The sequence below is a fragment of the Myotis davidii genome, unplaced genomic scaffold, assembly GCF_000327345.1.
Source record: "Myotis davidii unplaced genomic scaffold, ASM32734v1 scaffold447, whole genome shotgun sequence".
NCBI classification, from domain to species: domain Eukaryota; kingdom Metazoa; phylum Chordata; class Mammalia; order Chiroptera; family Vespertilionidae; genus Myotis; species Myotis davidii.
Window position 1 is genome coordinate 254,653 of NW_006297827.1, and position 15,892 is coordinate 270,544.

Genomic DNA, 15,892 nt, shown 5'->3' on the forward strand with positions numbered 1-15,892 from the left:
TAGTTTGTATCCTGCTACTTTACTGAACTCATGTATCAGTTCTAATAGTTTTTTGGTGGAATCTTTAGGGTTCTTTATATACAGTATCATGTCATATGCAAATAATGACAGTTGTACTTCTTCTTTTCCAATTTGGATGCCTTTTATTTCTTCCTCTTGTCTGACTGTAGCTGTGGCTAGGACATCCAGTACTATGTTGACTAAGAGTGGTGAAAGTGGACATTCCTATCTCATTCTCAGCCTTAAGGTAAACATTTTTGTTTTTTTTCCACTGAATTTTATATTGGCTGTAGGTTTGTCCTATATACCCTTTATGTTGAAGTATGTTCTCTCTATTTCCATGTTGCTGAGAGTTTTTATTATAAACTAGAGGCCTGGTGCATGAAAATTTGTGCATTTGGGGGTTAGGGTTCCCTCAGCCCATCCTGTGCCCTCTTGCAGTCCAGGACCCTTGGGGGATGTCGACTGCTGGCTTAGGCCCACTCCCCGGGGGATCGGGGCCTAAGCTGGCAGTCAGACATCCCTCTGGCAGCCTGGAAGCCCTCAGGGGATGTCCGACTAACAGCATAGGCCCACTCTCCCTGGACAACCTTAGTGCTGCCGCGGAGGCGGGAGAGGCTCCCGCCACCACTGCTGCGCTGGCTAGCCATGAGCCGGTTTTTGGCTGAGTGGTGCTCCCTCTGTGGAAGCGCACTGACCACTCCTGCATTGAGCATCTTCCCCCTGGTGGTCAGTGCTCATCATAGTGACTGGTCATTCCGCCATTAGGGTCAATTTGCGTATTTCCCTTTTATTATATAGGTTGGGTGCTGGATTTTATTAAATGCTTTATTCTGCATCTATTGATACAATCATGTGGTTTTTACCCTTCATTTTGTTTATGTGGTATATCACATTTATTGATTTGTGGATATCATTACCAACCATGCATCCTAGGAATAAATCCCACTTGATCATGGTGTATGATGTTTTCAATGTATTGATGGATCTGGTTTGCTAATATTTTGTTGAGGATTTTAGCATCTATGTTCATCAAGGATATTAACTTATTATTTTCTTTCTTTATAGTGTCTTTATCTGGTTTTGGAATTAGGATAATGCTGGCCACATAAAATAAGCTTGGGAGTCTTCCCTCCTCTTGAATTTATTGGAATATTTTAAAAAGAATAGCTGTTAGTTCTTCGTTGAATGTTTGATAAAATTCTCCTGTGAAGCCATCTGGTCCATGTCTTGTTTGTCAGGAGTTTTTTGACTACTGCTTCAATTCTACTAATTATAATCTGTCTATTCAGATTCTCTGAGTCTTCCTGATTCAGTTTTGGAAGATAGTATATTTCTAGGAATTTATCCATTTTGTCCCAATTGTCCAATTTGTTAGCATACAGATTTTCATAATATTTTCTTACAATACTTTGTATTTCTGTGGACACTTGTTACTTCTCCTCTTTCATGTCTGATTTTATTTATTAGGATCCTCTCTCTTTTCTTCTTCATGAGTGTGGTTAAAGGTTTATCAAACTTGTTTACCTTTTCAAAGACCCAACTCTTGGTTTCATTGATATTTTGTATTGTTTTTTTTAAGTCTCTGTCATTTATTTCTGCTCTGATCCTTCTACTCACTTTGGAGTTTGTTAGTTTTTTTTCCTAGTTCCTTTAAGTGTAAAGTTAGATTGTTTACTTGAGATTTTTTCTTGTTTCTTAAGGTAGGCCCGTAATGCTAGGAATTTCTCTATTAGAACTGCTTTTGCTGTATACAACAGATTTTGGGTTGTTGTGTTCTCATTTTCATTTGTTTTAAGGTATCTTTTTATTTTTTCTTTGATCTCGTTGTTGATCCATTCATTGTTTTGTAACATGTTATTTAGCTCCATGTGTTTGTGTGTTTTTCAGTTGTTTTCTTGTGATTGATTTTTGGTTTCATAGCATTATGGCCAGAGAAGATGATTAACATGGTTTTAACCTTCTTAAATTTACTGAGACTTGTTTTTGTCTAACATGTAGTCTATCCTAGAAAATGTGCCATGTGCACTTGAAACAAATGTATATTCTGCTGCCTTTGGGTGAAATGTTCTGAAGATATCAATTAAATCCATCTGATCTAGTGTGTCACTTAAGGCCACTGTTTCCTTGTTGATTTTCTGTCATTTTCTGCCTGGAAGATCTATCCATTGGTGTTAATGTGGTATTAAAGTCCCCTACTATGACTATATTATTGTCTATCCCTCCCTTTATGTCTATCAAGATTTGTTTTATATATTTAGGTGTTCCTATGTTAGGTGCATAAATATTTACAAGGGTTATATAATCTTGTTGGATTGCTCTCTTTATCATTATGAATTGTCCTTCTTTTGCTCTTACTGTAGCCTTTGTTTTAAAGTCTATTTTGTCATATATAAGTATTGCTACTCCAGTTCATTGTTCATTTCCATTTGTATGAAATACCTTTTTCTATACCTTCACCTTTACTCGGTGTATATCTTTCATTCTGTGGTGGGCCTCTTGCAGAGAGTATATATGTATATATATCTTATTTTCTTATCCATTCAGCCACCCTATGTCTTTTGATTGAAGCATTTAATCCATTTATATTTATAGTGATTATTAATAGGTACATATTTAATGCCATTTTATTCTTTTAATTTATATTCCTTTGTGTTTTTTTCTCCTCCTGTTCCTCCTCCTTCTTAAAGAAGACCCTTTAACACTTTTTTTCTTTCTTTCTTTCTTTCTTTCTTTCTTTCTTTCTTTCTTTCTTTCTTTCTTTCTTTCTTTCTTTCTTTCTTTTTTATTCAGAGGAATCTGCCTGTCATTTTTTTTAAACATTTCTTATTATACTGAGTAGGTGGTAATGAACTCCTTTAGCTTTTTTTTTCCCTCTGAGAAGCTCTTTATTTCTTCAATTTTAAATGATAGTCTTGTTGAGTAAATTAGGTCCTTGCTTTTTTTCTCTTTGAATATTTCATGACAATTCCTTCTGGCCTGAAATGTTTCTGTTGAGAAATCAGATGATAGTCTTATGGGAGCTCCCTTGTAGGTAACTGACTACCTTTCTCTTGCTGTTTCTAAGATTTTGGTAGATTGCTTGCCTCCATTTCATTTAACTTTATTCTGCAGATTTCTTGTGTTCTTTCATTTGGGGCATATTCGCTCTCCATCTTGGCTGCCTCTTTGTGTTTATTTTTATGTATTAAGTAGGTATGCTTTAACTCCCAGTCTTGCTGGGGTGGCCTTAGGTAGTAGATGTCCTGTGGGACCCCATGGCAAAATTTCCTTGATCACCTCTGCTGGGTGCTCCTGGAATATGCCTTGTAGGACTTTCTGTTGTAATTGAATCTTAATTGCTATTGGCCTGTTTGTGTGTAGATTGACCATTAGGCGGGCTGACTGTGAGGATCAATTCCAACCACAGTGAATAAGCTGCTTACAGGTGCTGATCACACAAAAGTAGAATTCACCTCAGCAGGGTCTGGTGCATGTCAAAATCGTCCTTTGGATGTGCCCCTTGTGAAGCTATTTGGATCCTGCTGTGATGATGTCTGAATATCACCAGTGGGTATGTTGGTTCTAGGTCTTCTTGGATGGGAATCTGGTGCAGGTCAATGTCAGACGCTGCTTGTGACTGGCTCTGGACAAACTGTTTGGAGCTACAAAGTGGTCCACAATTTGTGGCTGCCTCTGCTGGGCCTGGGCGTGCACGGAAAGGATCAAGCTGCATACTAACGCTTGCTTTTACCAACCTTGGGCCAGGGAGCAAGTCTTCAAAAGTCCCAAGGAAACCTGAAGTCTGACTCTGCCTGCCTCCACCTGCTGGCTGCCTGTTAGGCTCAGTCACTGAAAGAGCCTTTTGTGGTACTCAAGTTGCATGTGATAGGTTCCCAGTGAGTCACTGGGTAGGGGAGAGAGGTGATCACCAGGTCTACATAGGTTCAAACTCAGTGCCAGTGCTAGGTCTGAGGCCACTTAGCAAATTAGAATGTCCCAGTAATACCAAGTCTAGCTGCCAACTGCTGGGTGCTTACACACCTTTGGGGTGGGTCAGGATCTCAGGGAGTTGTTAGGATGAGGCCAGCAGAGTTTATCAGGCCCAAGAGATCAAGATTTGGCTGTGTGAAGGGAAGATCTTGCACCAGTTGGGCGTGTGAGGGGAAAATTTCCCCTTTCCCAGGGCGATACAACTCAGTCTGTCCCAGATTCTGCCCAGATCTCATCAGGGTGGAGACACCTAAAGTTGAAAGGCTGGGGCTGTCAGGTGCTAGGAGAGTGGGGCTAGTAGATCTCCCTTGAGGGGGAGGTGCTAGTCAGGTTCACAGGAAAGTTGGGGGAATTGCCCCTTCCCCAAAGTCACACAACTCAGTCACTGACACTACCTGCATTGACCCAGACCTCTACACCCTGGTCCAGGCATTTGACTTCTCTTCAGGGTGGAAGTTCTGTAGAGTGGGTTGACAGGGAGTCCAGAGTGTGGGGCTATTGCATTCACCCAACCTGATGCTGTCTGGAAGGGTGTGCTCCACCCAAGAAAGACGGTATCTGCTGTGCAGTACAGTGACTGAGCACAAATATTTAATGAAATAAATAATTGAAATGTATAATTTAAAAAAATTACTTAAATGGACTAAATGCTCTAATCAAAATAAATAGGGTAGCAGAATGGGTAAAAAAAATAAGACCCATATATAAGCTGTCTATAGGAAAACTATTTCAGATAGAAAGACACACAGATTGAAAGTAAAGGGATGAAAAAGATATTTCATGCAAAGGGAAACAAATAAAAGAAAGCTGGTGTATATTTCTACCAGACAAAACAGACTTTAAAACATGTTCACAGATTAGCACAAGAATGAACAAAAATGAAGCACCTGTGAATGTCCCCTCTGAATTCCCTCCTTGTTATGGAAGTCACTTAGGTTCATTTTCACATGGAAACCAAAATGAAGAATAGAAATAATGACAAATACAAAGCAAAGCTTAAATCCTATTGTTCCCTTTCCAACTCTGTGCTGAATTACCACAATCTATCCTCATGTACATTTCCAAGTATTTCAAGGCAAATAGACAATCCCACCCAGACCTGCACACAAGCCAGGAGGATTAGAGGGAAGCACTGTCCTGAGGAACAAAAGGGTTTTCAAGCATAAAGGTAAGTAATGAGCAGTGATGCATCACTGTACCTGGAACACATTGAATCAAGTTGGCGACCATGGCACTAAAATGTGCCCGGATATCTTTAAGAATTTCAACTTCTTTATCATTTTCAGCTTCTAGCAGCATGCGGGTCAGGTCTACATACTCTAGGAACAAAGCTCCAAGGGCTAAAGTATCCCGTTCTAAGGCTCCATTTGTGCTGTAATAAAGAAAAATGGAACTTTTAGATGCTCAGTCTTCATTTCTTTTTTTTAAATTTTATTTTTATTGCTTAAAGTATTAAAAAGGGTATTACATATGTGCCCTTTTTCCCCCCCCACCCTTGACAGTCCCCTGGCCTCCCCTACCCCCCAGTGTCTTATGTCCATTGGTTATGCTTATATGCATGCATACAAGTCCTTCGGTTGATCTCTTACCCCCCTCCCTTCGTGAGATCATGTGGTATTTTCCCAAAGTGGTACATGCTTCATGGAAAATAAGATCCACTGTCAGAACTGACACACTACATTTGTTCTTGACCTATATGCAGCGTAAACTGATTAAGAACCCCCACAAGATTTTTGGACTTTTTCTAAGTAAAAGTTAAAGGTAATATATTTTTTAAAAGAAAGGAAATAAAAAGAGACAAAAGTAGACCAGTGTAGTAAGCAGAGATCAACTTGGGGAAATTTTCATCCTACCTGTCACTTATTACACCAGCATCAGCCAGAAGTTCGAAAATTCGAAGTAACTGTAGTCTTAACAAGTCCCGCCGTTCTCGGCGTTTTTTGTTCTGTACAGAAAGAGGTGATACCACTTATAGACATGAACAAGGCAATATGAGCTTTGCTTTAGGAAACTGGGATAAAGAAAGGCCTAACCTAGCCCTTTTCGATTTTCTAAACATAAAAGACAATGTATTTTCCTTTCTTCCTAATCCTTAGAGACGATGTTTGCTTTTATAGGTTGTAAGAGAAAGATCATCGGGGGGTGGGGGTTGGTAAGTATCTATATGGTGGAAATGTTCAGAACAAGCCTCAATTCCCAGATCCTCCAAGCATGTGTGGAAAGACTGGAGCATCTTAAATCAAGTGGAAAAGAGTGGACACTAATACTCCCGCCAATCTGACCATGAAGCTCACATGTTCTTACTCAAACGGCTTAATTTTTGTTACTTCTTGCTTGATTCTTACTACTATATGGGAAGCTCATTTTAGTCTTCTTTTACATTTTATTTTTTATCCTGCTACATTATAAGTTTATCTTTTTCAGAGTTCACTTTGGGGAAGATAATGTTGGGGAAAACGCTTCATATGCCAGATGAAACAAGTAATATTTGTGACCATTTAACCCCTTGTGAAAAACAAGCAAACAAACTAAAAACCAAAATTCAATAAACTCAAACCTCTTTCAAATAAATATGATATCTTCACATATATATGACTACTTAGGTTGTTTTGCTTTCAGAAATATAGGACATAAAATCTTTTAAAGTAAGAACCATATTATACTAAGTATTAAAATATTGAAAAAATGGAAGTAACAAAAGCTAAAATGTTAAGATTCAATATTAAAAGCATGCTGGGGAAACCATTGGGTAATGGTTAAATCTTAATGATTTAAATTCAAAATCTTACCTCGGGTCTTCGTTCCAGAGCTTCTTTCATTAATGGATGAAGTTCTTCTACCAATTCTCTACAGAGGAAGAAGGTAAGCATTTGAAATATATTATTATTATTGACACCAAACTTCTCACCAAACATATCCATTCAATCCTAAATCATTTGGTTTTTCCACTTCGCATCTGACATCAAAATCTCCCCTGGCCTTCCCATTTCCCAGTCACATGGTGAACCATAATTAGGTACTGGCCTATACTTTGTATTATTGGTATTAACCCCAGTGCTGTGTATATAATTTTGGCTCAATTCACGTATTGAGTTGGTTTTGATTTAATGTCTGAACAATTAAACAATACAGTAGGTCCTCGGGTTACGTTGGAGATCCATTCCTATGGCGCAACTTAATGCGATTTTTGCTGTAAGGCGGAACCCATCTACATAAGCACCTACGTCACTCACATGGAGCACATACACAGCAGTAATGAAGAAGTGAAACAGTAAAAAAAAAATTAAAAGAAAGATAACAATTCCTGACCTTTACTTGTGGTAAATAAATAATAAAAAACATAAAGCACGTATGCACATATGTCGAAATGATGGAACTTTTTTTTTTTTATAAATAAATGGGAGATGGCGACATAACCATGAAATGACTTAAGTCAAGTCTGATGTAACCTGAGGACTGTCTGTATTTTGCAAGTACTTCCTAAATTCAAAGCACTTTACTACAGACTGTGGACTTGAAGATAAGTGAAACTGAGTCTCTGCACAGAAATGTTCAGTCTAATTAGAGCATAAGAGATAGGTGCAGTACTACAGTACTGCCTTTGGGATTCTGTGCTCAGGGAATGACTGATAGTTGATTCTAACATGAAGTTTTTTGGAATTTCAGAGATAAATTCCTTTTATTTAAACTATATGACAAATATAAATATGTCAAGTACTATAGTAGTGAAGTTCTCATAAAAACCTTACCTCTTACGTAGTAAACAGAAAAGCTTGATCATGTTAATATATATCTCATATTACATGTACATACTTCACCTGTCCCCATTATCTAACCTGTTGGTAGGTATTTTGTTTATCATCCACTCCATGTCTAAAAACCTTGTATTTTCTGGTAGAATATTTTGTGCTAATAGAAATTGCCCTCCAGGGAAATCCAGGGACAGGAAGGTAAACTCTATCGAATTCTGCACCGAGACATAGAAAGCCTGCATTTCATTCCAGATTTTTCCACTATAGATGCTAGAATTTTTTTCACCAAAGACGGAAATAATATTAATGGTCTCTTCCATCTAATAGCAGACATTAACCAAATATTTACTATGTGCATTTTTATATTTAATTTAATAAATCTGAGGTAGATCCTATAATTATACCAAATCTATATGGTTAGTAAGTTGCATAAGTTACCTCCCCCAAGGAACACTAAGAGGATGAGATATGCAAAAGAAAGCCTCAGGTTCTTTGGGGAAAATATTCAGAAATTTCAGGAATTGTTCTTAATAGTATTTTCACATGATGCTTTTTTAGTTTTAATAAATAAGTAGTAAAACTCGAATTAACTGACATCCAAGTAGTCAGACTCACAATTACTTTAAAAAAAATATTTTATTGATTTTTTTCAGAGAGGAAGGGAGAGGGATAGAGAGTTAGAAACATCAATGAGAGAGAAACATTGATCAGCTGCCTCCTGCACACTCCCTACTGGGGATGTGCCTGCAACCAAGGTAAATGCCCTTGACCGGAATTGAACCTGGGACCCTTGAGTCCCACAGGCCGATGCTCTATCCTCTGAGCCACACCGGTTAGGGCACAATTACCTTTTTTAAATTCATTTTTTAAAAAATTCTTTATTGTTTAAAGTATTACATATAGTATTACATATGACTCCTTTTTCTCCCATTGACCTCTCCCTGGCCACCCCCACCCCCAGCACATGCCCTCACCCCACTAGTGTCTGTGTCCATTGGTTATGCTTACTAGTACATGATGCATACAAGTTGATCTCTTACCCCTTCACCAGACCCCTCCCGTGGCTTCCCTCTGAAGTTTGACGGTCTTTTCGATGATTCCCTGTCTCTAGATCGAGTTTTGTTCATCAGTTTTTGTTGTTCATTATATTACACTCACAATTACTTTTTATAAGGATAAAATCTGACTCTCTACATGAATAATGTAACTGATCTTTTTCAGTTGCCTCTAAGATATCTCATTAATCTTTATTTTTCAAATAGGGTCTTTCAGATGCTTGGAGCATTCCCTTTTGTATCTGTGTGAAACCTATACAATTTAATTTGTCCTAGTAGGCTTTCCTGCTTAGCTAAAGTCATCAGAGGTAGCCCGAATATAACCTTTTTATGATGACTCTTTCAAAGGCTTGGCACTGCCTCAGATGGAATGGTTATTTAATTAAAGCTGTGAAATGACTAAGTAATCTAGAAAGTAAGATATGATGGTTCTATAAAGGCAGATAAAGCACTTTATAGAAATGTCCACTAGTGTAACAGGTCATCCCTCAGAGAGTTCTACCAATGCTTCACCTTTGAGAGTGCTGCATTATTGGCAGACACTCCTTATTGTGACCTTAAAGCCTCTGGACAGTCTGGTTACCTGGGCATTGACAGGGAAATTCTTTTTAGTTATCTAAAACAAAGCTTTTAAGTGAGATAAAATCTGAGAGGTAAAGTCAAAGTTGCAATGACAAAAAGTGGAACATGAGACAGCTGCAAGCAAGGGTTGTTTCATGCACATCAGCCAGGACACAGGAAACAGCGCCAAGCCAGAAATCTCAGGTACTCGCCAATAGCAAACTCAGACTTGTGTTAAAACAGGAACCACGACAGCAGCAGCATGTATGAATTTACAGCTTATTGAGACTACTGTACCTGAAAACAAGGGAATTTGTTCTTCCAAATCCTAAAACTAAGGACTCTGTGATTTCAATGCCCTCTAGTCTCATCAAAGGCACCAACTGCTTTAACAAAACTCCCACCGATGGGGTGCCCATGGCCTGAAACAAGTTAATTAAAAGAGAAAAAGAGGTCACATGGGAACATGCTTCCTTTAATCAAACGGTGACTCCATTATAACAGTTTCAAAGTCTGAACCACTTCCCAAGGCACTGCCATCATTTCAGGAAAAATTAAACAACCCATACATTTGATATAGCACAATTAATGCATTTTTCATCTGAGACACAAGTTAAAGAACCTTTAAAGTATAATAGTCTTCTTAAAAAAACCCCAACAAATTAAATCTACAAAACTTATCATTAACAATATAATTTAATCAAGGCACGGTTTAAAGGTAACGACTTGGTGTAGAGTGACAGACATGTGGTATGTAGGACACGAATCAAACTTTAGGGCACTAATAAATACAAGCCCCAATGTTTTAAGAAAGTTTGCTCACTTCTCTTTATCTTCTACTGTCCACCTGTCAGGCAGAAATTATAAATTATGCACATAAACACTCAGTGGAATTTAGAAATGGTCAAGGTGAAAATCTCATTCTCTATACTCCAGATGGCAGGCACAGTACAATTTGCACTGTGAACTCTAGACAAACAAGCTAAAAAAACCCTTACAGAATAATTCTTCTGAAGCATGTCATGTCACCTTGTTATCGTAGCTCACTGTACCATCAGGCGTGGTCGCCATTATTTCTGGAGTCGAAGCTCGTAAGTGTCCCGGGCTCATGATACTGGGTTTTGCAACTCCAAAGCAAAGAATGAGGTAGTTCCTCCACAAGGTCACATAGCTGTCTCCGCTGCCAGCAGTGCTGGTTTTCTTGGCATTAATTGGGCTACTAGAAATATGGAGAAGTGAGCACTAGTTCAGGATTTTAAATATCACTCATTGAATAATGATCCTACAAAGTGCTCAAAGAGAGTTGAACAGCTATCTGTCAAGATTGTCTGGACAGGGAAGGTCACTACTGGATGGGAAGTTGTATAAACTTTCACAACATTTTCACCAGTAAGGTCTGAAATTCTGTACTTAGACATTCATATTGATTATTATGAAAAGCAACAACAATAACAACAAAACTAGCTCTAGATGAGAACTTTGAACCGGATTTTTATTCAATGTTAAGAATTCTATGTTAGGAAGTTCAGAATCTAGAGAGGATTATAATATCTTAATCTCTTATATGAAATGAAAATGTAAGAGGGAAAATGGTTACAAGCAGAACAGAGGAAAGCACATAGACCCTTACTTGGGGTCCACCAGGGGCATGACTGACTGGAGCCGAGTGAAGGCATAGGGCCAGGCATAGCTGAGGGCCGTGGGGCAATGCTTGGGCAAGTTCTCCTGCCGCAGGAAACTAAACAGACAGAGGACCCAGGGGTCTTTGACAGACTGAGCGAATATCCAGACGTGGGATGGGCTCTTCACATCATAATGGCTGTTGACCAGGACTGCATTCCACTCCACCAACCACTGAAGATCCACACTATGGGTCAGTGGTAAGGTGGCCTGCAGGTGCAAGAGGGCAATGAATCAATACCATACTGTAAACTCCACATCCTCATCATAGCTTTTCCTGACCACCTCTGTAACTAGCCATGCGGTGACTCTGAAACCTCCTCCTACCCCTACCGTATAGGATTTGGTTGGTAGTCATCACTGTTTCCCAGGCTAGATGACAAGCAACTGAAGTACAGAGGTTAAGGACAGGGGTTGTACTTCATATAGTTTTAATGTCATATAACACTGTGCATTGGTAAGCAGATGCTGCTCACTAAATATTTGGTGAACAAAGACATGACATTAGTTAATTCAAACTAGACCAAAGATTTGCCATTTTAAAATTCTGAAAAGTTATTAATCTCTGAGATTCATAAATGTGTATTTAATACCTATAATTAGAATATATATATATATTTAAAGCAATGATAATGAATTAGGGAGATGGCTGAGTTTAATTCCTTTTATGAAAGGTATTTTATTGATGATTTTTAAGGTAAAATACCTATATATTCTTGTCCTATGCTATCAAGCCAAACTAATAAATTCTAGAACCTTTTGAAAGATATCTAATCACATAAGTTCTTGTTCATTTTCTTTTAAGCCCAGAAATCAAAATTTATAGAAGACCAAGTTTCAAATAATGTAACTGCTGTGCCAGGAGAGAAAATTGCCTTCTTTTTTGTTAGGCATTTAACACAATCCATGTTCTCTGCCGGGTCTAAGAGTTCCTGTGGGTCATAGCACCCCACTAGTGGCCTAGATGGTTAATGCACCAGAGAGAAGAGATTCCAGCCCAGACGCTGCCCAAAGCCTGTGACCAGAAAACCCCCAGCCATCCCAGAGTGCTTCATTTATGACTTGGGGATTATAATGCTGTTCTCACTCCACCTTTACGTGAATGGGAGGTAAGAACACCTGGCACAGAGCAGGTACTGCTTGCCCCATGTCCCCTCCCGTGCATCTACCTAATGCAGAGTTGCTGACCTAATTACCCTGGCTCAAGGTTTTGATTCTGATAAACACAGAACAAAATCACATGAGCAAAATATAACCTGCAGGGAAATAAAATCTGTGTATAAAATAATAAAACTTGACTCTTCCATTCCATGTTCAAACAATTTGAATTTCTAAAAGACACAGTAGATATGAATGCATGGCTAACAGTTTTAGTATTATCATTATTATTACAACCATAGCAAGAACAAGGCTACATAGATATAGATTTGTGTTGAATTTCAGTTGGAAAAGGCCACACAAAGCTCACAAGTATTGTTAGGTTTTCTAGTCACTCATAGCTATTTGTCAATTATGTTTGTATTCATTTATAGTTATTTGACAAGAATATATGAGGGACATTGGCAGTGTGGATTCTGCATGCGTCTGGGATGTGTCCTGCTCTCTTCAGCTTTGGAGCTGAAATTAGTCCAGGTTCCATGACTGCACTGTACTGATTTTTTAAAAAAACCAGATAATTAAAATCTATTTCAATCTATTTTCTACTTATTCATGAAAACTGAAGCTGCTAATATGCACTTTATAAGGGAGAATATGTTTGTGAGACAGATAAAGCTGTACTAGAGTCAGAGTTCAATTAGGGTCAAGTCCGGGCCCTATCACTTCCTTCTGTGTGACTATGGCCCTGTGCCTCTTAATGTTTTTGAGTTTTGATATTATCAGGGTCAAAATGATAATAAATGTGAAAGCACCTTATAAACTGTAAAGCACCTTTAAATACAAGGTACATATAGTGTGAAGTACAATAAATAATGTGAATTCATTTTCTTAAAGAAGCCTGAGCAATTCTTGAAATTGCAGTTTTCAAAAATATTATTTATATACCTAAGGCTCAAATTTCACTTGAAATTATCTGAATGTCTCCTGAACCAGTATTTGAAAATCCTGCCTTGTTTTCCTAAGTACTTTTTTCTTGTTTTGTTAATTCTCACCTGAGGATATTTCCTCCACTGATTTTTAGAGAGTGGAAGGGAGAGAAGGGAAGAGAGAGAGAAACATCGATGTAAGAGAGACACATCATCGATTGGTTGCCTCCCACACACACCCAGACTGGGCTGGGGATCAAACCTGTAACCCAGGTCTGTGCCATTGACCAGGAAGCAACCTACTAACCTTCAGTACACAGGCCGATTCTCTAACCACTGACCTACACTAGCGAGAGCTTCCTAAGTACTTTTGCATCAGTTTATCAACCTGACATAAAACCCCTGAATTCTTCCATACCATTTTTCTTTGTCTCTCTTTTATCAGACATGTCCAGATCTTATACTTAAAATGATTAGCAATAATAGTCAAATATGTACTTACTGAGTCCGAAACTGCTACATGAATAAAACTTTCAAGAATGGAAGAACTTAGCTGATCCATGACATCAATCATAGGCCTGTCGTCATCCTATACAAAGGAGAGGTGGTTACTCTCCATGGGAAAATGGATCCTTCCCATCCAGCCCACTCCCTTTGTCTAGAACATGAAAGCAGAACAGTGTGCAAGACCGTGATAAGGGTTTTCTCACAGAAAACTGAGTGTCAAGATGGTGAATGGCAGTGGATAAAACTCTCTATGCTTCTGAGTTGAGTCTTTGAAGTTTCAGTGGAAGGCAATTAGAACTCCCATTTCACATTGCACTGAGAACACATGCACCTGAATTTCAACAATTCATACATGTGCACAAGAATCTAAATACTGTACCAGATGTTATACACTGAAGCACTGGTGTTGTCATTAATTTTAAGGACTGGAAACCCCACAAAAATATGCTTTGCCTGATCTCTAAAATGCTACTTACTGAAGTCACTGATCTGCTAAAATAACTGATAAATTGCTGACTGTGACTGAATTTAGTGCTAAAGAAAGGGTACTGGAGACTAACCACGTGCTCGCCATGGTACTATGTAGTGTATAGCTATTTGGTAAAAGAAGCAAATTGGAATGGGCATAAAAAAAAAAGTATCACAATTGTATACTTTACAATGTGGTTCCCCTGACATTTCAAGTACCCACCTGGCACCATACATAGTTACTACAATATAATTGACTACATTCCCTATACTGTACTTTACATCCCCATGACTATTTTGTAACTGCTAATTTGTACTTTTCAATCCCTTCTTCTAAGTGAATGAATGTGTATGTTTGCCATTCTTTATTATAGAAAAGCTCAGATACATAAAATTGTTTACTTAGAAGCCTTATAGGGAAGCTTTGGAATATCTTTGTTCATGTATGAGAATGATTTCAAAATGAGAATGAGAATGGTTTCCAAAGAGTCATGGCTGGTGTAAGAAAACAACACACTGTGTGAGAAACATCCCATACAGTCTGCTGGAAAAGCAATTACCAGTATGAACACGGGGCTTTAGAGGCATCTGTATTTGGCTTTGAATGATGGCTCTGTCATGTCCTAGCTATTGATAAAGACTTTTAACCTCCCTAAACCTCAGTCTTTGTACATTGGGGGTAAAAACAATACTCATTCTTAGGTTATTGTGAGAGTTAAATAAGATAATATATGTGTAGAGCACTTAGGTAGTAACTGATACTGACATAGTTATCAGTATTCTCATAATCAGAGACTTAATGGAGGTTTACCAAAGTATAGCATGTCTCAGAGATCTATTTACTTGATACCAGAGGCATGATCCTAAAATATTTCAGATAGCTATCTGAAAAAATGTGAATAACCAGGACAGTGATGGATTTGGAAAGACAATGACCATTTTGAGGATCATAAGTCAAGACCCATGATTTAAAACAAGAAAAATACCATTTTTTTTCCTAAAGAAGTAGTGGCATAAACAGCTGGCCCTTCTTTAATCAACTCATACCTGGGGTTTGGCCACCTGTGCCAGCAGGCCATGAGCCTGGACACCTGAACAAGGGTGCCCTTGACTGAGGGTGGGATGTTAGCTGGAGTTATAGCGCTTAATCATGTGCTTATTTCTCCCATCTCAAGGGATATGTTTTCTTATGATGCATTTTTTCTACTGTTGTAAAGATTAAATGACTTTCTGTTAGCCAGACTCTTAAGTATCTCAATCATTTTAAATGGTATCCATTATTTTCTTAAGTTCATTCTCTATTATAAATGTAATAATGTCTGCTTACTTTGATGTATGCTGAACATTATGAAGACAAAATGATTTATAACTTAATATTAATTCTTCACTTTTTTTAATAAGCACTATCTCTTGGAGAATGATAAACAGGCTTTTCTATTGCTCTAAGAATATATGACTTATCTCTCCTACATTAATAGTGCTAGTTCATAATTAAAAACCACCACGAAGCACAGATCATGTGTTGACATCATGTGTAACATGACAGAACATAAAGTAGTAATGCATCATTTACAATTTTTAATCTAAACATCAAAACTCTTGAAAGGAATAAATTGGGAACTTCAGAAAAATAATCCATACCTCAGGCTGACCCAGGACAAGAAATAAAGCTCGGATTTCCTTGAGTATTAAAACGGACAGTTTGCGTGTGGCCACCTGAAAACTGCAGAGTAAAACCAGAGCAAAGCCTTCCACAGCATGGAGGACACTGCAATGGGGACTTCGTTCCGACTGCATTCGGTGGCTGGAGCCATTTGCAATAAACTGTCATACAATAAGAACAACATTCTATATCAGAAAAATAACAGGGAAA

General features: G+C 38.1%; 1 protein-coding gene across 1 annotated transcript in view; it reads right to left on the reverse strand.

Moving 5' to 3' along the window:
- FRY (FRY microtubule binding protein) overlaps nucleotides 1-15,892 on the reverse strand; it is a 409,004-nt gene that overhangs the window by 186,637 nt on the left and 206,475 nt on the right. The window contains exons 19-26 of the mRNA XM_015570438.1: nucleotides 15,661-15,843; nucleotides 13,547-13,633; nucleotides 10,971-11,230; nucleotides 10,370-10,559; nucleotides 9,638-9,762; nucleotides 6,762-6,819; nucleotides 5,826-5,917; nucleotides 5,172-5,344 (exon numbers count right to left, since the gene is read on the reverse strand). Of these exons, the coding sequence (XP_015425924.1) occupies nucleotides 5,172-5,344; nucleotides 5,826-5,917; nucleotides 6,762-6,819; nucleotides 9,638-9,762; nucleotides 10,370-10,559; nucleotides 10,971-11,230; nucleotides 13,547-13,633; nucleotides 15,661-15,843 (1,168 nt within the window). The remainder of the gene's footprint in view (nucleotides 1-5,171; nucleotides 5,345-5,825; nucleotides 5,918-6,761; nucleotides 6,820-9,637; nucleotides 9,763-10,369; nucleotides 10,560-10,970; nucleotides 11,231-13,546; nucleotides 13,634-15,660; nucleotides 15,844-15,892) is intronic.